General features: G+C 35.0%; 4 protein-coding genes across 6 annotated transcripts; 3 read left to right on the top strand and 1 right to left on the bottom strand.

Moving 5' to 3' along the window:
* Positions 1–824: 824 nt before the first annotated feature.
* On the bottom strand, positions 825–2,088 carry LOC127255392 (ethylene-responsive transcription factor ERF061). The gene has a single exon (XM_051280902.1). The coding sequence runs from the start codon at positions 1,829–1,831 to the stop codon at positions 950–952; it is 882 nt and encodes a 293-aa protein (XP_051136859.1). The 5' UTR covers positions 1,832–2,088; the 3' UTR covers positions 825–949.
* A 3,840-nt stretch (positions 2,089–5,928) lies between these two features.
* Positions 5,929–8,908, top strand: LOC127255961 (uncharacterized). The gene is made up of 5 exons (XM_051281766.1): positions 5,929–6,125; positions 6,265–6,358; positions 6,448–6,769; positions 7,335–7,462; positions 8,246–8,908. The coding sequence occupies exons 2-5, from the start codon at positions 6,281–6,283 to the stop codon at positions 8,705–8,707; spliced, it is 990 nt and encodes a 329-aa protein (XP_051137723.1). The 5' UTR covers positions 5,929–6,125; positions 6,265–6,280; the 3' UTR covers positions 8,708–8,908.
* Positions 8,909–17,073: 8,165 nt separating this feature from the next.
* LOC127255595 (endoglucanase 6-like) lies at positions 17,074–21,629 on the top strand. Of its 2 annotated transcripts, none has more exons than XM_051281210.1 (8): positions 17,074–17,567; positions 17,661–17,867; positions 18,196–18,396; positions 19,146–19,235; positions 19,333–19,497; positions 19,586–19,870; positions 20,288–20,699; positions 20,859–21,629. In XM_051281210.1, the coding sequence occupies exons 1-8, from the start codon at positions 17,355–17,357 to the stop codon at positions 21,155–21,157; spliced, it is 1,872 nt and encodes a 623-aa protein (XP_051137167.1). In that variant the 5' UTR covers positions 17,074–17,354; the 3' UTR covers positions 21,158–21,629. The 2 variants fall into 2 exon arrangements, with proteins under 2 accessions (XP_051137167.1, XP_051137166.1); XM_051281209.1 differs by having other exon boundaries at positions 17,075–17,567; positions 20,835–21,629.
* Positions 21,630–22,028: 399 nt separating this feature from the next.
* Positions 22,029–26,303, top strand: LOC127255704 (uncharacterized). 2 transcript variants are annotated; one of them, XM_051281384.1, is made up of 6 exons: positions 22,029–22,291; positions 23,718–23,872; positions 24,115–24,332; positions 24,787–25,396; positions 25,479–25,970; positions 26,047–26,303. In XM_051281384.1, the coding sequence occupies exons 1-6, from the start codon at positions 22,122–22,124 to the stop codon at positions 26,145–26,147; spliced, it is 1,746 nt and encodes a 581-aa protein (XP_051137341.1). In that variant the 5' UTR covers positions 22,029–22,121; the 3' UTR covers positions 26,148–26,303. The 2 variants fall into 2 exon arrangements, with proteins under 2 accessions (XP_051137341.1, XP_051137342.1); XM_051281385.1 differs by having other exon boundaries at positions 22,040–22,291; positions 25,479–25,910; positions 26,012–26,303.
* Positions 26,304–26,336: the final 33 nt, after the last annotated feature.

The raw sequence follows: 26,336 nt of genomic DNA, 5'->3' as shown, positions 1-26,336 counted from the left end.
CAAGTAAAGTGGTCACATGGCGTTGACGTAACATCAACTGTATTCTAGGATGAGCATGCCAAGCCAAGCCAATGGGATGTCCCATATAATTGAGTAGCACAATTTATTAAATTATTTTTATTTTAATTTATTAAATTTAGAATCGATAAATTAAACCAAATGAACGTAATTGAGTACAACTTTAGCGTGTTATGTTACTATTTTTTTGTCCGTTAATTTTATGTTTATTATTTATATTAAACAATTTTATACATTCTCAATTTTATTATCGTTAGTCTAACTAATAATAATTAATTTATCATTTTTTTTATTTCCTATATTAAATTTTTACTAATTTTTTAATAAAATTTTATAATACTTCTAATTTACTTTTTACTGACCACTTTTCAACATCAAATTACTATTACTTATTTCCAAACAAATTTACATAAATTTGTCGGATGAAAAGCATAATTTTTGTTGAATATTGAATTTTTAAAAAATAATTAGAATATATATATTATATGCTGAAAATTGTATTATTAAAAATATATATATATATATATATGAATGAAAAAAATCAAAACTTTGACAAGATATTTTCATTATTAAATGCAAATTTATATTAGATCCCTAAATTAGATGACCATATAGGCAAAGATGGCCCTATAAGTTTTATAGTGGACTTATACTTGTTGGGGCAGTAGTAGAATATAATGAAATGGCCCATCAAAAATTTGCATTTCTATTAAGTCCAAAGCCCATTCTGAGTGTCCAAACTCATTCAATTTGCAAGAAAAAAATAAAAAATAAAAAATATATATATAGATATATAGATAAAGACGAAAATCAAACCACAATTAAAAGTTCATTAATTATCTGGAAACCAAGAATTTTTACACACGAAACGACAGCTAATTATCCAAAACATGTCTGTCTAGTCTTGCTTAATCCCTAAATTAGACCCGACTCAGTTAGCAAGAACTTCCCAAATCAATTCCGGGTCGAACGACGGCAGCCGCGCCAGAGAACACTCCTCTATTCCCACCTCCCCCAGCGGCGCCGCCGTCGAGCTCCACTCGTACGACACCGATCCCGGCGACTCTCCGCCCCACCAAAACCCGTCGTCGCTCGCGCTCCGGCTCGATTCGCACGAATCGGTCGTACTGTTCTTCTCCACCGTCGCCGCCGCGTCGGAACTCGTATTTTCTTTCATATCCGCCGCCGCCGCCTTCCTGGCGGCGCGTCGGGCTTGCTTCTCCCGCCGGACCTTCTGGCATATCGCCTGGATCTTCGCGTCCACAGCATTCTTCAGCGTCTCGACCCGCGACCCGTCCCCGAGCCCAATCCGGGTCGGGTCTCGGAGGTTCGGGAAATTCAGGCGGGCGTATTCTCCCCGGAGCTTGTACGCCGCCCTGTCGTAGGCGTAGGCGGCTGCCTCGGCGGAGTCGTAGGTTCCTAGCCACACGCGCGTCCGGTTCTGCGGCAGCCGAATCTCCGCCACCCACTTGCCCCACTGCCGCTGCCGTACGCCGCGGTACAGCTTCTTCTTGCTCGCCAGAAGATACGCCGGGAAATGCCCCGGCTTCCGGACCGGGTTCGCCGCCGTCGAAACCGAGTGGACCGCCCGGTTCTCGTCGGAGAATTTCTGCAGCAATTCTCTGTGTCGCAGGTACACCGAAGATCCCAGAGGCTCCGACACAGTGTTGATCGCCGAACTCTGCTCCGATTGGGAGAAAATCGAATCTATGGTCGACAAATTGCTGCTCAAAATTAATTCCGACAGCGAAACGCCGATCGGAGAATTGCTCCCGGCGGCGAACGGGAGGGCGTTTCCGTCAATTCCTTCCATTTTTAGATCAAGAAAAAAACCGAAAACCAAAACAGGGGACTCAAAACAGGGACTGCAAAAAATCGCCCCTTTTTTGACGAATTCAAGGAAGAAGAAGAAGAAAATAAAAGAACACAAATTGTGGGAAGAATCAGAATCAGAGCTGAGTGATGATCCAAGACAAAAAAAACTTTAAGGATCGACAGAGATGAGTTTGATAGAATTGAGGAAGAAAGGAGATCGTGGAGTTTGAAGAACTCCCAAATCTTATCGCAAGCATTTATAGTGCGAAAGGTCGTCCCTTTATGCTGCCCAAGTTGGAGTTCACATACAGTATTCACATTTATGTCCTGCCTTAACACGATATGACAAGAATACCCTCACCACAGATATACACCAAGATTTTATTGGCACTAGTGTCGTCATATGATGAGTTTTCTTGAAATCTATTACTCCCTTCTCCGTCCCAAATACCCTACAATATTTTTTTTACTATGTCTCAAATATTCTGCAATATTTTTAAAATAAAAAATAATTAATTATACTTAATCTCTACTCCACATCATCAAAATAAAAAAATAAAATATTTATTTTTCTCTCAATCGCATCATCTAATTTCTAAATCGGCGTATAAACATTGTACCTTGCTTAGAAAGTATAATATTTTGACTCAGTTCATCCCAAAATCTTCCCCCGTGTGGACCAACTTGTGGTGGACCGTACGTCTGACACAAATTAAAAATCTTACTTTTTGAATTTATTACAAAAGTCAGCCTTTTATGACCTCAACAGCCTTCAATTGATTGCACTACTGCCACGCGTTATTTTCTGGTTGATATTTTTTTTCCCTTTTTTATTTTTTTTATTTCAATTCTAAGGATTTTTTGGTGTCACAAAAATAAAACCCTTGATACAAAATGTCAATTTTTCCACGTTATGAAAAGCACACCAATTTTTATCCCAAATGGATGTGAGAAGTATTGCAACAAGATTCGGACCAAATTATATAGATGAGTGATTGATGTGGCAGCTAGGGAGATGCAATTAGGTAATTACATGGGAATGTAATGAGGTCACAAAGAAGAACAAGTTGAAAGACCCATTAATTAAATTAAAATAAAATTTAAAATCGAAGATAGATAGATAGATAGATAGATAGATTGGTGTAGTTGATTGCATTAAATGTGTAAAGGGTATGTGAATGTGATGATAAGCTTTAGTAGACAAGGCTCGTGATAGTTGGGTCCATTATTACATGAAAAAGTTGTTTTTCGTATTCGCATGTGACTTCTCCCTCCCAAAGTCAAATCCCACGTCCCACCCCATTCTTGTCCCTTATTATTATTATTATTGGAACATTTCTTAATGTTAAAAAAAAAAAAAAAAAAAAAAAAAAAGATTCGGAATATAAAAGATCTAATAGTAATTTTGATAATTTATTCCAAAGAGTTTGTTGTTAAAGGAAATGCAGCATCCGTTTGGATTTAAATATTTTCTAACAGGAAAAAAAAAAGAGTGTATTTTTGCAAAAACATATGGATTGTAATATAAAAAGAAAATTGAAAAAAAGATATAAATCAAACATGACAAAGTTTAAATTTTCCTTTTTTGGTAATACCGTTCTTTTTATACTTTTTAAAGCGTGTTTATAGTTCGCTGTCATATTTATTCATCCGGGCGATTTAACATGACATGTGCATATTGATAAAGATAGGTACTTCCAATTCATTTTTAAGTATATTTTTCATATGAAAATCTTAAACCTTATTTGAAGAAATTATTTAAAAATTAGTGTTGTTCTAAATTTACCAAATTTGTACATATGCAACCCATATTTTATTTTTATTTGAAAAGAATTGCTTACAATCTATATTTAAGTGTTTGAATATTCTCATAGGTGATCTTGATGGTGTAATGTCAAGTTGGAAGGACAAAATTGTAAATACACGTAAAGGTAGATATACATATGGGAAAACTAGCATTATTGCAAAAAGTTGTGTTTTGGCGTTTAGCAGGACTTTCGGTCACAGCGGTGGTCCCGGCGTCCCGTGAAAGCGACACGTCACTGCCCAACTGCACAGTGACGTGTCCTTTATTTAACAAGACACCTCAAAAGTGTACATTTACAGCTTCTTCAGACGACGCCGTTTTTCAGTGACGTCACCATGACATGCGAATTGCATCAACTCCCCAAACAAACTCTACTACACAAATTTTTTTTGTTTGTAAGTCTTAGGTTTTACATTGACATAAACATTTTTATCGTACAATTTAGAACAAATTATTTAAATTAATTTTTTCGTAAGATATTGCAATTAATAAAAAATACAGAGTAGTTTTATATACTCACTGCCCTTTACCTCTTTCCCATTTTTCAATCCAATAATTTTTTATTTAATTTATTATTTATATATTTTGCTTTTTTAGCACTGCCCTTTATCCTTATCATAATTTTTTGTTCTTGAAAAACAAAATGAACAATTTTTGTGCATGTTTGATATATAATTTTCCTAATTCTATTTGATATACAATGACAACCATAAATTTATTATTATCCATTCAACTAGTGATCGATGTTCCGGGCTACGATTTCACCACAATTCCGGCTTACAATCTTACAATAAGCGATAATCAACGGATAATATTTCGATCGACCACAACGCGACGACAATTATCAAGAATGAACTTGAGGTTGCCTAATTATTTTCTTACATTCGTGTCCTTGTCGAAAATGTTGTTGTAGGGTCTCTCTCTTTTAAATGGAACATCGACACATGAATGCTATATAGCTTTTAACCTTTCAAGAATCCCATAAAATGAAAAGAACTATTTTCCGATGAGTCGGTTTGACAAAACTTGTCATAATTAATTAATTAATTAATTAATTAATTAAATAAATAAATATAGGACCTTTTTGAATTGAATGAAGGCGTAATGGCTGGAATTAATTTAATAAGTAGAACAATAATTATTCACACCTCTGGCTTACTAAATTATTGAATTGGAATTAAATGTGGCTGCTGCTGCAAATGTAATTTGGTCCAACACTTGTCACTGTCCAAGTGCCCAACATGATCTTGGTAAACCCTAATTTTAAGGTAATTTGACTGATAAGGTGCCACGGCCACCCCCACCCTATATATAATTTTCTATGTATTTTATTTATTTATTTGGTTTCAATTTTTTTTTTTAATATATATTTCCTATAACAATAAATATCTTATCTAATAAAACATTATATTTAATCTACTCTTCAAACAATAAATTCAAAAATAAAGTAGAAAACCAAACAAGAGACACACCCTTCAATTTTCATATCTATATACTCCATTTGTTCACAAAATCAATATATATGTTTGTTTTTTTAAAAAAAAAATAAAAATATATGTTCACAAAAAATATATCTTTTCATTTATTGTTAAAAAAAAATTCTTATACACTTTGGGTTTGTTTGATTGTAGTTTAAAATTGATTTGAAATGTGATGTTGATTTAAATTTTTGTTTAAATAGTATTTTAATGTGATGTTTTGTTAAAAGAAATAATATATTTTTTTAAATAATTTTGACCATTAAATGAATGAATGAATATTTTGGTTTTAAAACAATATATCCTATTACAATCATTCCTCTTGACTAGTTACAAATCTTCAACATCACTAAACAATCAATAAGAGTTTTATGTATTAATGTTTCATTTTATGTATTTTAAAATTACTTTTCACACTATCAATAAAAAAATTAAAAATATATATCACATAAAATAATACTTTAATTTGCAATTAAAAGATTACATCTAAAATATATACACAAAAATAATACATCAAATACATAAATGAGATTAAATACTTATTTCGTATTTATATATTTATTATTTTCAAAAACTCTAAAACACATTCAAAACATATTTAAATACAACCTAAATAGATATATCCTTTTTTTTCCCTTAAAATAAGTAGTATATAATTTACCACGTGTGATATTAAATATCATACGCCACAGTATTACCCTATTCCTGTCAATTGGGCTAAAGGGTAATATTAATTTATTGGGCCAAACAGTAGGCCCGTTATCAGCCCATATATAAACCCTTATACGAAGTTGGAATATTTCTGCGAAGTTTATTTGGTCAAATGAGTTGACTCGCCAGCGATGACTTTGAATCATTTCTGCCTTCTGAAGAGAGCTTCGAAACCGGCGAACCCTAGATTTTCACTCCGGAGTTTATTTATTTCCACTTGTCTATTGTATGTTCTGGAAAATTAATTGCAGGAATTTAATCCGGAAGTAGATGCATCAGGATCGCGTTTTTTGAAGGTAAGTAGTTGATAATCCTTGCACTTGGCATGCTACTTTCCGCATTGAGTCGAATAACTGTACACTTTTGAAAAATACTGTATCATTTGCTTGTGTGTTTGCCTGGTCTCGTTATTTGATCGAGTGTAATTAAAATTAGGTGAATCTGCGGGGAGATGAGGATAAATTGTAGATTGCTGGCGGTTGTAATTATATTCTCCATCATATGTTGTCATGTGACAGCAGAACCGAAGGTAATAACACGGAGTGTTAGGTTTTGGTAATTTGGTGTTGATTGGGATGATTCCGGTGCTGATTTTAATTTTGGAATCCGTATTGTTAGGATTCTGAGGATACCAAAAATCACGATGGTAATGACAGGGGAGTGAATCCAAATGATGCTGCAAAGAAGGGCAAGGCAGGTGAATCAGTTACAACTGATCCGAATGTGCTTGTCGAGCCCAAAGGAGGGGATCGTGAGCAAAAGAACGGTAAGGATAATGATCAGAAAGATGAGAAGGAGAATAAGGGATTAGATGCTAAGTCGAAGGGAGAGACAGAGGAGGATAGGTTTCGGCCACCAAGCGAAAAATGTGATTCTTCTTCAAATAGTTGCACAGCTGATGATAACATGTTGGTTGCTTGTTTGAGAGTTCCTGGGAATGGTATGTGAGTTTAACTTTTCGTAGATTGAATGGTTGATAATGCCATGAATTTGCTTGTTTAAATGGGCTATTGAACTGATCTGTTACTTGTAGTTTCCCTTTTCTATTACATATTCTCACTGTAGTAAATAAGATTGTACTTTATTAATAAAAACCATTGCACAGTAATTTTACTGTAGAGCAATTCATTTTCTTCTTGGAATGGAATGTGGCTATTATAGCAAAATACTAAATGCTTTTCAATTGAATGTAGCTTAAATTTATGTGAAACTGTTACTTCTACTTTTAGGAAGGCCATCTGAAGTGTAAACAACAGTGAGGATTATGATTAAGAAACTAAAGCAAGTATTGATCATTTTGGCCTTTATATGGAGGATGTGAGCAAATATACACTATCTGCTTGCCAAATCCTGGCCATCTGAATCTTTACTTGAATAACTGAAATTCTTATTAGGAATGTTTGTTTGGATATTAGATATTGCTGTTAGTTATATCTAGTAGGTTGCAGCCTTTAAATTTCCAAAATTTTTAACTGGGCTTGAAAAAGAAATGCTGTGGTTCCCAGATTCTCCAGCTCTATCTCTCTTGATTCAAAACAAAGGAAAAGGATCCCGAACTATTACAATTTCAGCACCCAACTTAGTTAAGCTGGATAAAGGCAATATTAAGCTTCAAGAGAACAAAGATGATGAGGTATATGCTATATAGTTCAATCCATTACTATAATTAATTGATAAAGCATTGTTGCTTATATCTTATTGGAAGCTTATGATATTTGGCATTACATGCATTCAACTGTTTCTTCAATTTATCAGCCTGGCTTTCGTTTCGAATGTAACATGTTGATACAGTAGGAATTTCACTTTCCCTAAAATCATATTGCAACTATAAAATTTTATTTTGGTGATACAGTAGCAACCAGGCTTCACATGTATTTTTGAGAAATTATTATTATTTAATTGACTTGATAAAACCGTGAGTGTTTGTGCTACACTTGCTGATCATTGGAAATCTTTCTTGGTGTCTCGTGTCCTGGTCATTGTTTTGCAACTTCCGTGAGGAGAGTAGAGTGGAATCGATATTCCTCCTCCCTTTTCAACTGAAAGGTTACGTCCTTGCTTTAGAAATCTTGGATTAAAATGTTAATTTCTATATTAAAAATATGACGTTCTGAAGTTAGAATGTGTTTGTATACTCTGTGACTGGTTTTTCTTTGGCACTGTTCTTTCCCAATAACACTATTCGGAGATTACACGGATTCTCAATATCTGGTGACCATTGTTATATTTGATGAGAGATATATGTGTTTTAGCTTTTGGGATTTGTTTCAGATTTCTATCCATGGCATTAACTTCTGTATGATTTCATTGTGGCGTATCTCTCCCTGAAAATCCAGACTTTTATCCCAAAGTATCCACTTCTTTCCTTCGTTATCTTTTAATGCACTAAATTCCAATGGATGCTTCCGACTTACAGGTCAAGGTTACAATTGATGGCTTAGAAAGTGGCGACACCATTGAACTCTCTGCCGGGCAAGGCGTATGCAGACTCAATTTTTCTGAACAATATTTGGCCCTGAAGAAAGCTGACCATATCCCCAAGGATCCACACTCTTCTATCTTTAACCGAACTTTATCCACAGGATTCCTAATTCTTGGAGTGGCAATCGTAGCTGCTGCATCATTTTTCATCTACACCAGATTCGGCTCAAGGTATTTTACCGGAAAAGGTCCTAAATACCAAAAGCTAGACGCAGAGCTCCCCGTCTCACATGGCAGCAAGCTTGAGGCCGGCGGCATCGAGGGATGGGATGACAGCTGGGGAGACAATTGGGACGACGAGGAAGCACCACTGACTCCATCAATGCCGATCACTCCAAGCCTTTCTTCCAAAGGCATAGCTTCAAGAAAGTTCAATAAGGACGCCTGGAATGACTAGCTGCAGAAATTTACGCCATCGCGGGACATCCCGGGTTTTCTGGTGAGTTCACACTGCTGTACTCTTCGTCTTGATAAATTTTGAGATTCAGGGTATCATAGAAACATTCGATATGCCAGTAGATCAATATGTAACCGTGATCTGATGTTCTACAGGTGAATAGTTTCATTCGTGATCATTATAGATTAATTGTTGCTGAAATGATGTCTTAAGCAGGGTTATTTTGGGCATTTCACTCATTTTCTCTATCTACATCTGTATTGGGCTTATGGGCTTTAATCTAATTTAGACCCATTGAAAGCCCAATCATTCATTGGCTGATCCAGAAAAAACTACTAAATGTTATATATTGGGCTTTAGCCCAATGAATCTTGTGGTGGATTTGGGCCTCAATACTGGCCCATTTGAACTTACTTTGTATATTTTATATTTCTATGCGTAAATATGTAAATAATTTATGTGTAACAATATACAGTAAAAATATAAAGTAAATATATGTGATATATATATATATATGTCTCCCATAAAGCAGAAAAAATAAATAATTTTGTTAAAATATTATGGAAACAACAAACTCATGTGACCGTTGCATAATCATTTGTCCTCTACACATGCTACAAATTACATTATTTTTGGCCACATTATTCATGTTCAGTGTCTTTACGGTACAAACTCTGATTTTCTTTGATTCTGCGTTCAGTATAATCGAAACAAATACGTCTTTTTCTTTATATATTTATTTATTTTTATTTTGGCAGATACCTTACCTGTGGAGTAACAGATAACTGACTCTTCGTGTCTCAAAAATCAAAATGAATTTACACACAGTTATATTTTTTGTATTTACATGATAATATTAATATTATTATTATTATTGGAAGTGTAATTGGAAATTCCCATGTAATATACCCAAAACTCAAATTTAAATAAGTAGGGAGGCATGTGCGCTGGCACGTGGTGGAGTCCACCGTTAAAGATCTCGGCGGTGCACGTGCTCCTGAATTAATGCAGTCAAAACCACCATCGATCGCGAACGGGGCCATAACCACCGTTGATTATATTGTTGTGGACGGCTTGGATTCATTCGTCTCCATCGTACTTACCGTGCACCTCCTCGTATCAAAGCACTTCTTGCGTCGGCTGGTGGATATTTACGTTAAAAAAATAATAAACAATAAAATGCTATTTGATTCAAATAAAATTTTAATGCAATACATATTATATGGTTTATTTAAGTACTATTATATTTTTATGTTGAATAATTATATTTTATATAAAAATTATGTACTCAAAGATGATATATATATTTTTGTAAAGCAACCCTGTCTTAATCTTACTATATTTTCTAGTCAATCAAATTTCAGCATCAGATTAAGGTTATGTTTATTTGGTTTTTCATCTGCAGTTTTTATAATTATATCATCATTTTTAGTTAAATATTCTTTCTGCTAATTTTTATATATATATATTTATTTGTTTATAAAATTATTTAATATCCAAAAAATATTTCCATACACAATTAAATGCTCCATTACAACATTTTGACCATTAGTCCAAATTTATGAACTATTCCTGCCAAAAAAACATATATTTGTTTGGATGTGATTTGAGGTAATATATGAGTTAAAAAAAAAAAAAAAAAATTGAAGTAAAATATAATGTCGAATAAAAAGTGAATTTTGAATATAATATTTTAAATAAATAATAAGTATCTATATAATTATCTCTTGAGAAGGTACATTTTTAGGCCAATTCAAAACAAGTCATAAAGAAGAATTAGATGACCAAACTTGGGAACTTCTTATTGAACTTAGTGATCTGCAACCAAAACAAATTTCTATATAGATTTCTGTTTGATTTTCTTATAAATCCAAAAAATAAAATAATATCTAAAATTTTATTTTAAAATTTTCAAAAACTTTTAATTCAAAATAATTTAAAATAAGTGGGACCCAAAGATCCAATGCAGTTAGTTAGTGTTATCTTTTGGGATTCTGGTGTCGGCTTTTAATCCCATCCCGATTTCATTTCTTGGCCCATTTCTTTCTTTCTATAATAATAATATTATTATTATTTACTATTTTTATTTTTATTTTTTTCAATTAATTGTCTAATAGTACCACTTGCTTTTAGATTTTTCTTTTCAATAAGTATCAGTATGAACCCATCTATTTAATATATGTATTTAATTGTCCCCCAAAAATGATATTTTGTGTCACAGATTTTAATTAATTTTGTGGTACCACATTTGTCTTTGATTGATTTATTCTTGAAAATATTGCAGGCCTTCGTTCATTCATTCTCTCTCTCTCTCTACACACACACACATATATATATATAAACACAAAAAAAAATAATAATAATAATTTGCATAATCATATTTGCCAGATATATAATTCTTCGAAAATACAATTATATATTCATTGGTGTTTTTTTTTTTTGTAATTAATTATTTTACTATTATTTCTATTTAACGAATTCTATACTTTTATTTATTTATATTTAATTTTTTAATGTGTGTGCATATATAGATATTGAGTATAGAATGTGATTAATGTGAATGGACTGGGACAGTGACTGAATAACTAATGTTGTCAGATACCATAACTGTTTCTTCCATTTAAATTTAAATTTAAATCTCACAGTAAAATCATATATAAATATATATATATATATAGTTTGGTATTAAAAATATAATTATATCATTAATTAATGTAATGAGCGTCGTTATGCGTTTGGCTTTCAATTTCATTATTCCCCAAACAAATTTTGTTGGGTCTATATTTCATTGTCACTTCACATTTTAAATTTCAAAATTGGCAAAATTATAATATTAATAGTAATAAACACAATGACTATACCTACAAATATTTATGCATCTATATATATATATATATATATTTATCGTCACACAATATAAATGATTGAGATATAGTGAAAGTGAATTATATTTTTAATAAATTTTACCTAATAATTTTAGTGTTGAATGTACAATAAAATTTCTTTATTTATATCATATAAATTTATATATATAATGTCAGTAAAAAATATTCACATTTCTTTTTTTTTTTAATAAATAATTATATCCATTTTTTTACTATAAAAAAATAAAACACTAATTATTATTGTTGAATGGCATTGGATATTAGCAAGGTATAATAAAATATTTGAACTATAATACAAGTGATCTTGTCGAATCATTTTATAAGTATATTGCATGCCTATACACTAAAAAAAATACCGACAAAAAAAATAATAAAACAAAATGAAGCATCAAAATTCAAGAATTAAATAAGGTGAAAGTTAAGTGTTTGTTTAGCTGTGGTTTGAAATTGATTTGAAATGATGTATAAATTTTAATTTTAATTTATTTAAATTGATAAAATATTTTAATTTATAAGAAAAAATAACATTAAAAAAAAAAAAAAAAAACTATGGGGGTGACATATGTACCTCAACATGTTGATTTATTTTATACCTAAATTTTGTTATAATGTGTGACATTCTCATGAAAAAAGTGCACTGCAATTAATGCACGTACTAACTATCAAACTAGGAGTTGGATGGATAATATATTTATTTTATTTACATATATTATAATTAAATAAACAAAAATTATATACTTATTAAAACTATAGAAAATTAAAATGTCCAATCAAATCACTGCACATATGAACAATTCTAAAACAGTCTGTTAAATGGCCTTAAAATTCTTAACACATTCAATGGTTAAATCATTCATATATAAAACAAATATTGTCTTTAGTTTTTGCGTCATTTTACTTTAATATTAAAAATATACTCGACAAATGTCATTGTATATGTATTATAAGAGACTAATAAACATATTTTTGTTTTTTTTTCATGATTTGTACTACGTATTGATATGATAATTAATATTAAAAGATAAACACACAAAAAGCCAATGGCAACCTTCTTGGGGGACGGAGGGAGTATATGAATTTCTTAGTCCCGTAAGGATAGTTTGATAGTGTGTGGGTAGACCCGTGATCGTGAAATCATAAGTTTAAACTCTCGATATCTCCATATTCAATCATAAAATATTATATTAAAGGGTAAACTATTTTTTTAGTTCCGTAACTGGACCCCTTTATCATTTAGTCCCGTAAGTGGAACCTGTCGCAAACTAGTCCAATAAGTGAAAATTTTCGCTGTTTTAGTCCTCTGGCGCCGGAGACTCCCACGTGGCTCGCCGGAGATGACGTGTCCGCCAGGTCAGCGACTCATAGCAGACACGCGAATTTATTTATTTATTTTCATTATTTTTTATTTTCTTAATTTTTTTTAATTGGACCAAATAAAAAAATACAAATAAAATTAAAAATAAGTTTTAAAAAAATGAAAAAACAAAAATTAATCCACGTGTCTGCCAGGTCAGCGACACCTGGCGGACACGTCACCTCCGGCGAGCCACACGGGCATCTCCGGCGCCGAAGGACTAAAACAATGAAAATTTTGCACTTATGGGACTAGTTTGCGACATGCACCACTTACGAGACTAAAATGATAAGAGGGTCCAGTTACGGGACTAAAAAAATAGTTTACCCTATATTAAATTATCCATTAAATTTAGAAAATTAAAAAACATAAATAAGTCAATGGTTTTTTTTACATAGAAACATGAGTATTATAAGATTGGGTTGTGTTGTATTTAGTTTGGTTCTTAATTTTTTTTGTTATTTAAGTGTTATTTTAATTTAATATTTTATTAAAAACTAATATATTTTATTGAAATTACGGCTGCCACGTGGAGCCTGTTGTGTTTATACCCATCATCTAACATGCTCTACCATTGCATCGCCAGTCTACTGTCAAATTATTTGCTTTTAATTATTTCACTAATAATTTGTGCTTACACATCTTGTCAACTTTATTTATTTTTTGTTCATACATCCACTGATTTTTCATTAGATTTTATTTTTTTTATTTTTAATCACATGCATTTGCATCATCCACTCGTTATGATTGAGAAATTCGATTTGATTAAATGACAAAATATAAAACATATGCATGAAATCTGTAATATTTGATTTAGGTAAAAATTATTGAAAAAACAACATAACATTACGATAAAAATTCCTTTTTTTAGCTCTAGTTTCTTTTACTTTATTTATTTCCAATTTGATCTATTTCATTGCTATCCAATCATTTTAGTCTTCATTTTTTTTCAATACATATAGTAGAATAAATTAAATATTAATAGGACAACAGACAAAGAAATGTATACCTATTTTTTTTTTCCTACAATTTTATTTCAAATTCTAATGGCCATTTATTAAAAATTCATAATTTTCCTCAAAATTCTAGGATATAATTACAATTTTTCTCCTTCTAAAACCAGTACATACAGTGTTTATTTTAATTCCCAAAAATATTTAATAAATCCTAACAAACAAAAAAAAAAATTGTCAAAATGAAAATTTATCCTAATATTACAAGGAGCAAAAGACCCAACGTAACCGCACGTGTGAACGAGGTGGTGGGGGCAGTAATCCTCTACGGTCGCGACCACCCGTCTTATCCTACTCTCTCGTGGACCCCAACGGCATTTCTGAGGGACTATAGTCACTATGGTGGTTAATACTAATTCCGCATTGAATGCATTAAATTAATTAATTAAATCAATAATAAATCTGCATTTATTACATTGTTCAGACAATGAAAAAGAACTTACTCCACAAACCTAATTAATGCACTTCCTACAAGACATGCCACTCTGTAGTAAGTGCCCTATGTTCCCCCAAAATTTAAATATCAGTATATACTATTTCATATTTTTATTTACATATAAATAAATCGACTAAAATCATAAGTGAATTTTATAATAAAAAATAAATAAAAATACGAGGGACTCCCACATTACCATAACAAGTTTTAGACCACTTAAAAAAACGCTATCTATATAATCAGGACCACAAAGGGCAGGGACTGCGAAGGGTAACAAAGCAGGTTTATTTCTTCCGGTAAAATGGCTGACGACGGTGCTCCCAAAGCACCGGTCACCTACTCTGATACGGTCGCCGTGACGGAACCGGCGCAGCCGGTAATCGCGGAGACCTGCTCTTTTTGGCCTATGCGGGAAAAAAAAAAAAAAAAAAACTATTGAATGAATAAACGTACTTTCGAGAGCGCTTTTTTTCCAAAAAGCGCGCACGCGATTTTGTGGGATTATAAGATTCTTTTTTGGCCGTTGATTGCGGTTGAGAATAAAGTGTGTTTAGCATTACCCTAGACTACTTAGCTGCTTCTATTTTGGAAGTTTGTGTTCTTTGCCTTTTTACTTTTTTTTTTTTAATTTTAATTTTTTTATGAATTTTATAGAGAATCATATTCTCTGACATACTCAAGCACCGAAATTCATGTTTCAATCTGGTTGTCTTTATAAAAAAATAAAATAAAAATTTAATATTTACGAAAAAGATTATACAGGATATGTGATTTAAAAAGGAGAGAAGAGAACAAAAGACAGGACAAAATAGTGTGGGGTGCCCCGCTCCGTTTTGACCGGCTGCAACCGGTTAATTTTTTTTTAACCGAATGCTGTCGGTGGCCATTTTTTAATCTGAATGGCAGAATAAAAAATGTAGAACAATTCGAAGCGGTGGAGAGATTTTGTATTGTCTCACGGATTGTCCAATAGTCTTACACCACGTGTCACCGTAGGCACGTGTAAGCCCCTCCACTTTTAGCCGCGCTCATAAAACCTAAATTGTAATAGCACAGTATTAAAAAGAAAAAATATAAACAATAACAACAATAATAGCTGTTTTAAATAATTTACGAAATAAAATTAATAATGGCTGTAAAATAAACCAACAATGAGATGAAGGGAGTATTTTTGCAATAAAATAATGAGGCAAGAGGATCAAAAAACAAATTTGTTCGTTTTCCACTACAACTCTGGTTCAATACGACGTAGTTTTGGTGTGTGGTGTCAAAATCTGCAAAATCTTGGCAGATACTCCAGAAAGAAAACTAGCCCACATAGCAAAATGATTTCCAACCATGTACAATAACAACTCAAAGTGTTAAAAAGGCTCCAAATAAAGATATACTAATGCAAGCCCCAAAGCACATAACCATATATACATACATATATAGACACATAACAACATTATTTCATCAAACAAATCAATCAGTCCTCTACACTGCAAAATTTTCCAATATGTATGTATATACTAATTGTTGATGCAAGTTCACAGTTCCAATGCAAGAGTGCTGGGGCCTGATTAGGAAATTCAAATTGATTAAACATTCTATAAAGAATAAAGGTTCATCAGAAGTGGAAATGATGCTGTCTAGTAGCTAATACATGTCAAGCTTATCTGTTTAGTATCTTTTCTTCTGAATTTACCACAAGTAGCTGATGAGTAAATATCAAGCTAAGTATCAAGTAAAGGCAAGTGCCACTGGTGGGAACAAATTGGAAGTTTGTGTGAATATGTGCAGTGAGTGATATAAGTATTTATTTCACCTATGGTGTCAGCTCACTAGTGTTTCTTTCTGCTAAGAATTGTGAAAGACATATCCATTACAGAGACATATGTCTGCCCTGTAATAAATTAGTCGCTTATACAAGAGTGTTTAGCAACTTTTGACAGCATGATAATTCAATGATTTTGTGTGTCTTTACAACTAACTCATGCAGGGGTAATGAATTCTTAACCCACCAAGCCACGTGCCATTCAATGTATAGGAGTGGTTCTTGGGAGATCCTGGGATCCCAGCACTAGATGGATCCACACCATTGATTGATTGATCCAATGGTTATGGGTGTTACAGTCCATGGACCTTCCAGGAAGATGATACTCAGAAGTTCAAGACTATCATAGACAATTCAGATAATGGGGACAGAACAAAGACAGGCCCTGAAGAAACTTTTTGACTCTTCCTCTGTTTCCAAACCTAAATTACTAATTACTGCTTTTGGTAACTCCAAAAAAACTTACCAGAAATCTTGTAGGCTGTGTCCCATGTCCAAAAGATTAAAATAATTCAAAAAAATAGAACTTGTACTAAGCACCATAAATCAATTAAACTAATTAATCTCCATTCTTCTGACAACTCTGTTGCACATGAATACTTCGACAATTTGACACCTCAATTAAAATGTAGATTATATAAATAGAGTCGGCCTTCCTAGCAAAAGCACAGAACAAAAGCACATGCCTCTGCCTATTTTCATCTTCCCTCATAAAGAATATAGTAATGCAGAGAAGTATTTTTTATTTTTGATAAAAATAGTAAATACAAAAAGAAGAAAATAAAACAGAGGCATTAATTAATCTCAGCACCTTCTCTCTACCGTTGTCACCTTCTTCTTCTTTCCTCCATATATACAGCCTCTGGAGCTCTTCCCATCCTCACAATCCCAAAACCCCTCTCCCCTTTTCCACTTTTTTTTCTCCATTATCTTAAAGAGCATTCTGCTCTCTTTGAGTTTATCAGAGATTTTAGCTGATAAACCAAAGGCCACATTAAGTTTTCAGTCATATACACTTTGCACAGAATACACACACACACATAAATATAGCAGCAGGAAATATCTGTATACTTCACATTGTCTTGTTTTCTTGCAACCCATTTGATTTTTTTCATCATTCTGGGTTGGGATTATAATTTCTAGATGGAGAAATCTTTTGGGCTTAAATTTTCAATAGCAACCCTGCTTTTGGCTGTTGGTATTGTTCTTCCGACGGCTTTGGCCGGCCATGACTATGGCCAAGCTCTGAGTAAGAGCATTCTGTTTTTCGAAGCTCAGAGATCTGGTTACTTGCCAAGCAACCAAAGGGTCCAATGGAGGGGTAATTCTGGCCTCAGTGATGGTAAAGTTAGTGGGGTAAGTTTGGTTGCACTTCAGAGAACTTACGTCGAACACTTGGTCTGCTAATTTTTAAACTCTAAAGTGGTGTAAACTATTGCAAAATTTCAGGTGGATCTTGTGGGTGGATACTATGATGCAGGGGACAATGTCAAATTTGGGCTCCCTATGGCATTCACCATCACTATGATGTCTTGGAGCATCATCGAATATGGAAATCAAATGGGTGGTGAACTTGGTCACGCCATTGATGCTGTTAAGTGGGGCACTGATTATTTCATCAAAGCCCACCCACAGCCTTATGTCCTCTACGGAGAGGTAATCATAGATTTCCGTTCAATTAGATGCCAAAATCTAGGGAGAATGTTTAACTAACAATTTGATAGGAATTTCTACTGTTCTAATCACTCAGCAAGATTGATTTACTAACTTATGGTGCAAAATGTGCAATTATCTACATATTCTTAGTTATGACCTCATTCTGATTGTCCTTTTCAGCAATAATTGGCGTCCTTTTAGGGCTAGAAAAAACACTAATGATGACGATTAAAGTGCCTAAATCCACTATTAGCAGAAACTATACTTAATTAATCACTAACTTTTCAACGGTTTTGGTTAATTAATTAAAATCAAATGCGAATTTCAGGTTGGAGATGGGAACACAGACCACTACTGCTGGCAGCGGCCGGAGGACATGACCACTTCGAGAGCTGCTTACAGACTCGATCCAAGCCATCCAGGTTCCGACCTCGCCGGCGAGACCGCCGCCGCCATGGCCGCCGCATCCATCGTTTTCCGCCGCTACAACCCTTCCTACTCGGCGGAGCTCCTCAAACACGCTCACCAGGTGAACTATTCTTCCATTTTTTGCTCTATTTTCCCAGCTTGTTTGATGCAGAAGCATGTCTGTTCTCGATGTGCGCATTTTAGTATGCGGCGGGGTGCGTATGTTAGCGGAACGGCCGCAGTTATTAGGCAGTTACGTTACGTTCAGCTTTTTTGTCAGTGTTGGTGTCGGTGCACTCTAGCAGGGGTATGACCGTATGAGTACCCCCACCCCACCCCATATATATATTTTTAATATTTTATTGCATTTATTAAGGAACATGGTCATGATATTAAATTGCTAGTAGTTATTAATGTTTTCTCTATGCAGGTTCTGAGATCTATTTACTTAAATTTGGGGCCACAGAATAAAATAGTTTAATATCTTCAAATAAATGTAACATAAAATTCTTTTTTTAAAAAAAAAATTATGGAAAATTCTGGTCCGTCAGATATATTTCAAATCACGGCACGAAATTAATATCCGCCTCGATATTATATTTCGGCGCCTAAAGTGGAACCACATGGTGGGGTCCACCTGTTACCGCAGATCACGGGAAGTGTTCCGAAGCCCGTACAAGATCGAATCTGGACCGTCAATCATGAAAATCTTCTAAAGATCTCGACTTTGCCACGTATTGGCGTCGGTGTCGCCGTAACTTTCCCGCGTATTAATTGTACTGTCGTGATATGTCGAACCTACCCCTTCTTGTCGGTGCGTAATTACGTAACTACCCTTCTATAGCTCACAGGTGTTTGTTATGTTTTCAGCTCTTCGACTTTGCGGACAAATACAGGGGCAAATACGACAATAGCATCACTATAGCGCAGAAGTACTACCGATCTGTTAGCGGATACGCAGTACGTTGTTGAAATATTAATTTAATTTAATTTAAAATAAATAAAAATATTTTATTTTATTTTATTTATTTATTTAATAATTGGGATTTTGCTTCAGGACGAACTGCTGTGGGCAGCAGCATGGCTCTACAAGGCGACAAACAATCAGTACTATTTGGACTACCTCGGCAAAAATGGCGACTCCCTCGGAGGAACTGGTTGGGCAATGACTGAGTTTGGCTGGGATGTCAAGTATGCCGGCGTTCAGACAATAGTTGCAAAGGTATTTTTATATATATGTAATGGAAAGTGTTTTGATGTAATGACATTACAATAGCGGTGGTTTTGACCGATAATGGTGGTCTGTGTAGTTTCTGATGGCAGGGAAAGGGGGAAGACATGCGCCGGTGTTCGAGAAGTACCAGCAGAAGGCAGAGTTCTTCATGTGTTCGTGTCTAGGCAAGGGCAACCGCAATGCTCAGAAGACTCCCGGCGGTCTAATCTTCCGACAGAGATGGAACAACATGCAATTTGTCACCGGGGCTTCGTTCCTCGCCACAGTCTACTCCGATTACCTCACGTCCGCCAGAAAATCCCTCCGGTGTTCGAACGGCGCCGTTTCCCCTGCTGAGCTACTCTCCTTCGCTAAATCTCAGGTAATTCGAAGATTATAATTGAACTTGTCTAAACTCAGTGATTATTATATTGGATTGAATCTCTTATAATGGTGTCTGAATTTGGTTGAAGATCATAATTGAACTTGTCTTAATTCAATGTTCATTATATGAATTGAATCTCTTACAATTGTGTCTGAATTTAGTTGAAGATTATAACTAAGCTTGTCCCAACTCAATGTTCATTATATGAATTGAATCTCTTACAATTGTGTCTGAATTTGGTGGAAGATTATAACTAAGCTTGTCTGAACTCAATGTTCATTTTATGGACTGAATCTCTTACAATGGAGTCTGAATTTCATCGAAGATTATCATTGATTCTCTCTGCATTTCATACAATGGCATCTAAATTTGCTTGAAAACTACGATTGACTATGTCTTCGATTGAACAATCAGGTGGATTACATTCTTGGCGACAATCCCCGGGCGACGAGCTACATGGTCGGGTACGGTAACAACTACCCGAGACAAGTGCACCACAGGGCATCCTCCATTGTGTCCTATAAAATCGACCGAAACTTCGTCAGCTGCAGGGGAGGCTACGCGACATGGTTCAGTCGAAAAGGAAGCGACCCGAATCTCCTTACCGGCGCACTCGTCGGCGGTCCCGATGCTTACGACAACTTCGCCGATCAACGAGACAATTACGAACAAACAGAGCCCGCCACTTACAACAACGCCCCGATGCTCGGAATATTGGCGAGACTCCACGGCGGCCACAGTGGCTACAATCAGCTCCTCCCCGTCGAGCTTCCCGATCTTAATTCAGCTGCTCATATCCCAAAACCCGCAAAAAATCCATCTCCCGGTATGTACTTTCGATATTTGTTTTTGTCAATAAATGTTTCGATACTGCGCATAATATTCAGACTCGATAGACTCAGATCTAAATAAAAATCTAAATTATTAAATTTAAAACTGAATATGTAAAATATCTCGACAGATACTGATTCCAGCGGCAATGCAGCTCCCGGCGCGAGCCCGATTGTGGTGACACAAAAGGCGACGAGCTCGTGGGTTTTGGATGGGAAGACTTACTACAGATACTCGGCGATAGTGACGAACAAATCGGGGAAGAACGTGAGGAACTTGAAGCTATATGTATCGAAGCTTTACGGGCCTCTGTGGGGTCTGACGAAGTCGGGCGATTCTTACTCGTTCCCGTCGTGGATCGACTCGATGGCGGCGGGGAAAAGCATCGAGTTCGTGTACATTCACTCGGCCTCGCAAGCGGAGGTCGCGGTGTCGAGCTACAAGCTCGATTAGTCGTGGATTGATCGACGGCGAATGCTGTGCAGCTACACACTTAAAAAAAATGTTATCCCTATTGAAAGTTAATCGGAGTTTTTAAATATCGACTGCGGCGGTGGAGAATAAGGTGGACGGCAGGCGGCGGAGGACGAAAGGAGCGACGAGACGGTGTAAGTAAACACGTGCAGAGTGCTCATCCTCTTTCTTCTCCAAGATTATATATATATATATATATATGTTGTTCGCCATGGAAATTGGAAGGTAATGTAATGTATTGTAAGGTTTTTACAGAGAGTGAAAATATGGTTATGGAGTGTGTGTGTGAGAGAGAGAGAGAGAGAGAGAGAGAGAGAGAGAAGAGCAGAGCAAAGCAGAAGGGGTTGTGGTTCTTTGCTGCTCATTTGCTAATTTATGTTGTAGTCTTTGCAACATTTCTGTTTTCTTTATCAACTAAATATATATATATAGTTTGCATTATAGTTTAAAATTATTTTTATTCTTATATTTTTAATTATTTATTAATTATATTTTTTTTAAATTCTTATATCTATAAATATGTTTTGTTTGAGGTTTTTTTTTAATTTTATTTTATATATTTTAATAAATATATATTTTTTTTAAAAAAATCAAAATTTAAGCTCAAAATTCAAGACAAATACAAATTTGAAAATAAAAATAAAATGAAGTGAACAAATGCAAATACTTATGGTCCAATAAAATTTATGGGCTTTTTTCTGGGCTATCTACGGGCTCCCCCCCTTCTCAACATTCAAACTTCTATTTTATTGAAAAAGAAATATTTTGGTAATTATATTTTATATAAAAAATTTGTAATGACAAAAATTTGGCAGGCCGCTTGGTCGGCACGTAATGCAAACTGCGGGCTTTGTGCTTTATATATTTATTTATTATTTATTTCTGAGCCTTCATTTTCAACTCGGTCGCAAAATTTCTCAATCGCAGGGGCGAGTTTGAATCAATGGAGAGTTTGTTGGTGCGCAAGTGTATCGAGGTGGCGACCGACAGCCCCGCCGCCATCGAGAAGTGGCGGAGGCAGCGGCGGACACTTGAGCGCATGCCGTCGCATCTTGCTGAGGCTCTCCTCCAACGTCTCCATCGCCGTCGCTTGCTTTATCCTTCACTTCTCGAGTAAGTCGCCTTGATTAGGCTTTGATTTTCATTTGTGTTTCTGTGCTTAGTATTTGTTGAGCAGAGAATGCTAGCTTGTGGAGAGTCACCAGAATTCTGAGATTTAAGAATATGCTTGCTCGACTAGGTAAACTTGAGACCGATTGTGAGATTTCTGCGAGGGAGCTAATTATTGCTTCATTATTTGTTAAGTTCTCACCATTGTTGCCAGTATTAGCAACATAAATAGGATATAGTTTGATTTTGTCATTGATGTATACAAACTTGTGGCCAAGAGCTATAAACCGCTAGTGTTTATGCCTTCATTTTTACTTTTTTTTTTCAGATGAGAGGTAATAATTAAGGCAATTCGGTGGTTTGGTTGTGTTTTGGACATGCTTTGATGTTTTGATGGTTTATTTTGAAAGTATTTGAGCTTTAAATAGCTGTTGTATGATGTACTTCTAAGGTATTGGACATATGCTTAGAATGAAGAATAGGTTATGATTTTGATGTTTCTATATGAAGATAAATGGTGGATTTGGTGTTTTTTTCGGGGATGGAGGTAAAACAAGGTTGAAAACACAAAACACTAACAAACATGCCCTTTTGTCGCTTATTAGTTCATTTCGGAATTTGTATTCATGAATTTTCTATAGTGAGTGTTGATCTATGTCGGCGCAAGCTGGCATCTGCATCTAATTTTGTTCAAATCTGTGACTACAAGTTACTTTAAATGCACGTGTGAGATTGCATTGACATTGTACCGATTGTATGCTATTATTCTGTTCGTTTGGATTTGGTAAGCTCAGCCTACATCAAGCAGCAGCCTAGTTAAATTAAAGTATTTGTCGTTTTCTTGAGCTTCATTAAATTCAACTCATAAAATAGCATATTGATTGCGAATCAAGTGATAATATCACCATGAACTTTCAAAATACACTTAATAGCCATTGCTCAATGCATTATGGCTATCTTGTTGCTTCAGCTTGATTAAGATTAGTTTTAGGTTAAGTTGATAGCGTCATATAGTTAAATTCTAGTATTTGTCGTTTTCTTGAGCTTCATTGAACTCAACTTCTAAAATAGCATATTGAGCCTGAATCAAGTCAGAATATCACCGTGAACCTCAAAATACACATAATAGCCATTGCTCAATGCATTATGTCCATCTCGCTGCTTCATCTCGATTAAAAGTTAATTTTACGTTAAGCTGATAGCACACTTGAGTTTGGTATAGATGGTCTTAGTGTGTATCGATTGATGGATGACGTTCCTCTACCTGGATCTGAATTTCTGTTTCAACTAATCGAATTTAAGCATTTGAAGTTAAATTATTGTCAGCTTGTGCTTTGCAGTTACTGATTGGCTTTTCATTCATATTGACTGTATTAGTTCTTCTGTACTTTACATTGTGATTCATATCTTTACTCATGTCACCCTTCAGAGTTTTCAAGTACATTGTAGAAGAAGTCGATTTGAGGGGTGATAAATCCGTAGATGAAGAATGGATGGCGTATTTGGGTGGGTTTCGATACTTGCATTCAATGAATCTGGCTGACTGCCACAAAATCAACAATGCAGCCATTTGGAGTACAACAGGTGTAAATATGTTGCTGTTTTCGCTTATTTGCAAAGCCACGATTGAATAAATCTAATGTTTATGGCAGGTTTCATAATGTTACTGCTCCTATCTTTCTATTTTTATATTTGTGATTACCATATGAATAGCAAGTTCAACTCTATTAGCTAACACTTGAATGATGCAATCAAGATGGAAGTTTTGGGCAATTGTATTTTATATAATCGAAACTTCTATTTTTTTTCTTTGGTTGCTTTCGCAGGCATGAAGTGTTTAACGGAGTTAAACCTTTCAAGAATCCCCAAAATAACAAATGCTGGCGTTAAGCATCTAGTATCAGTTTCAACCCTTGAGAAGCTTTACCTATCGGAAACGGGGGTTACTGCAGATGGCGTCAAGGATCTTGCCTCACTTTCTAAGTTAATGGTGTTGGATTTAGGCGGTTTACCTGTGACCAATTCTGCTCTGAGCTCTCTGCAGGTAGAAAATTTGCATATTACGTCCTTCCTGTTTTCCGCGTGTTTGAGTATGTTATTTGATTGTTTCACATATCTCTTTCAAGATGATTATTGCTATTAGTTGATCTATCATTTATGCTTTGCTCCATTCACATTTCTTATTTATTAAGGTAAAACTTATTATGCCCCATCAGATAATTTCAGTTCAAATAGTAGTTAGTGGAAAATAGGCTTTTTATATTTTGTTAATTTGTTCTCAGACTCACGTCAAAGAATAAAATCTTCCAAAGAAGTGATGGGGTGCAAAGTATTTAACGGAACAGCTATTATGCTTCATTAAATTAGTGATGGAAATTTCGTCGCAACATGATCTTTTTAAATTTGTCTTTGCTATTGCAATCAAGTTGTGGCTTCAAATTCGGAAGGAAGGTATAATTTGATTGTATCATTTCTTACTCCTTTTCTGAAATTTTTAGGCTTTGAAGAACTTGGAACATTTGGATATCTGGGGAAGTGAGGTATCTAATGAAGGAGTCATTATCCTCACATTGTTTCCAAACTTGAGTAACTTAAACGTGGCTTGGACGAGAGTAACCAGGTTGCCGTATTTGCCTGCTCTTACGCAACTAAATATGAGCAACTGCACCGTACATTCTCTGTCCGATGGAGAAGATCTCAAACCCTGTCTAAAGAAACTCATCCTAGCTGAAGCGAGGATCACTGATGAGTCTAAAGTCTTCGAGTGTATTGATACGGCTTGGCTCACTTTTTTGGATCTATCCTACTCTACCCTCGAGTCATTCAGCCTTTTGCACTGTGTCAACGCGCTTACCCATTTGAACCTGAGTGGTAGTGCCGTAACTGATGATTCAATCAAACATATTGGGTATGTCGGAGCAAATATAAAGTATTTGGATCTCAGCGGTACGAAAGTAACTATTGAAGGTGTCGCGGCGCTACGGGGAAAGTTTCCTATCCTCGAGACTCTAGTGTTGGTTCGGACCTCCATTGGCGATAGGGCTATTGCATATATTAGTATGCTGAAATCCCTTAAAGCCCTCAACCTAAGCAATACTTATGTTAGAGGTGCCGTCTGAACATTTTCTTTACTCCATTTCGGTTTTTCGTTTTCTTGTTCAATTGTTCTTAAGTGTTTATTTTGAAGCAGGTTTGATTTACCAGAAAGGCAATGATCCCGAAGAACTCCCGTCATTTTACGCGCTGCAAAAGCTTATCCATTTGGAGAAGTTGCAGTTGGAGGGACTACGCCTCTTAGATACAGCAGTGCCCGCGCTAACAACTTTGGTCACATTGAACCATTTGTCCCTCCGAAGCGTCCATCTCACAGACGAAACTTTATATCACTTATCATCTGCGCCAAACTTGAAGCATCTCGGCATTTGCGGCGCTGTGCTGACTGATTTTGGCCTCAGCCAATTCGTTCCTCCGCGGACTCTTGAAGTCCTCGATCTGGACGACTGCTGGCTGCTGACGAAGGATGCTCTTGTGCAGTTCAGTTACAAACATCCTCGAATTGAACTGAGGCATGAGCTGTTCGACCCGAATGAAATGCACAGCACCAAACAGTTGTCTTCTCAACGTAAGCACTCGCCCGGCAAGATGCTGGTGATTCCTGTTCAATCCAGTGAGATTATTCTGGGTAAGATAAGCCTAATTTGATCCCATCTTCTATTTTGGCAGTTGATGATTTGACGATACTGAACACTCTCAAACAGATCAGAGGTTGAAATATAGCAGAGAAGAATTACTGGCTTTGCAACCATCGGTTACAGCAATTTCGACATCCGCCAGTCAAGCCGTCAATTTTCAATCGTAAGGCGGCACAGCCACCGGAATTATAATTTCTATTTTGTAACGGCAGTGTGCAACTCTTCCTGCTGCCAAACATTTTAGGTATGTTGCAAATTGTGCTATTATGTAAGATTTTTAGGATGTTTGGTTTGGTGAAAATGGATTTAAAATGAACGAATTTAAAATACTTCGAATTTGAAGTGTGAACACACAT

The sequence above is a fragment of the Andrographis paniculata genome, unplaced genomic scaffold, assembly GCF_009805555.1.
Source record: "Andrographis paniculata isolate CXL003 unplaced genomic scaffold, ASM980555v1 Contig54END, whole genome shotgun sequence".
In the NCBI taxonomy this organism is placed as follows: Eukaryota; Viridiplantae; Streptophyta; class Magnoliopsida; order Lamiales; family Acanthaceae; genus Andrographis; species Andrographis paniculata.
This window is presented reverse-complemented; position numbering and strand designations above follow the sequence as displayed.

Excerpts from the sequence above, each read along its gene's own strand:
- LOC127255392 (XM_051280902.1), bottom strand. The coding sequence starts at position 1,831 with ATGGAAGGAATTGACGGAAACGCCCTCCCGTTCGCCGCCGGGAGCAAT.
- LOC127255961 (XM_051281766.1), top strand. The coding sequence starts at position 6,281 with ATGAGGATAAATTGTAGATTGCTGGCGGTTGTAATTATATTCTCCATC. Across the intron at positions 6,770-7,334 it reads TTTGAGAGTTCCTGGGAATG|ATTCTCCAGCTCTATCTCTC; the intron begins GTATGTGAGTTT and ends TGTGGTTCCCAG. Across the intron at positions 7,463-8,245 it reads AAGAGAACAAAGATGATGAG|GTCAAGGTTACAATTGATGG; the intron begins GTATATGCTATA and ends TCCGACTTACAG.
- LOC127255595 (XM_051281209.1), top strand. The coding sequence starts at position 17,355 with ATGGAGAAATCTTTTGGGCTTAAATTTTCAATAGCAACCCTGCTTTTG. Across the intron at positions 19,498-19,585 it reads TTCAGACAATAGTTGCAAAG|TTTCTGATGGCAGGGAAAGG; the intron begins GTATTTTTATAT and ends TGGTCTGTGTAG. Across the intron at positions 19,871-20,287 it reads TCTCCTTCGCTAAATCTCAG|GTGGATTACATTCTTGGCGA; the intron begins GTAATTCGAAGA and ends TTGAACAATCAG.
- LOC127255704 (XM_051281384.1), top strand. The coding sequence starts at position 22,122 with ATGGAGAGTTTGTTGGTGCGCAAGTGTATCGAGGTGGCGACCGACAGC. Across the intron at positions 24,333-24,786 it reads CTGCTCTGAGCTCTCTGCAG|GCTTTGAAGAACTTGGAACA; the intron begins GTAGAAAATTTG and ends TGAAATTTTTAG. Across the intron at positions 25,397-25,478 it reads AAGCAATACTTATGTTAGAG|GTTTGATTTACCAGAAAGGC; the intron begins GTGCCGTCTGAA and ends ATTTTGAAGCAG.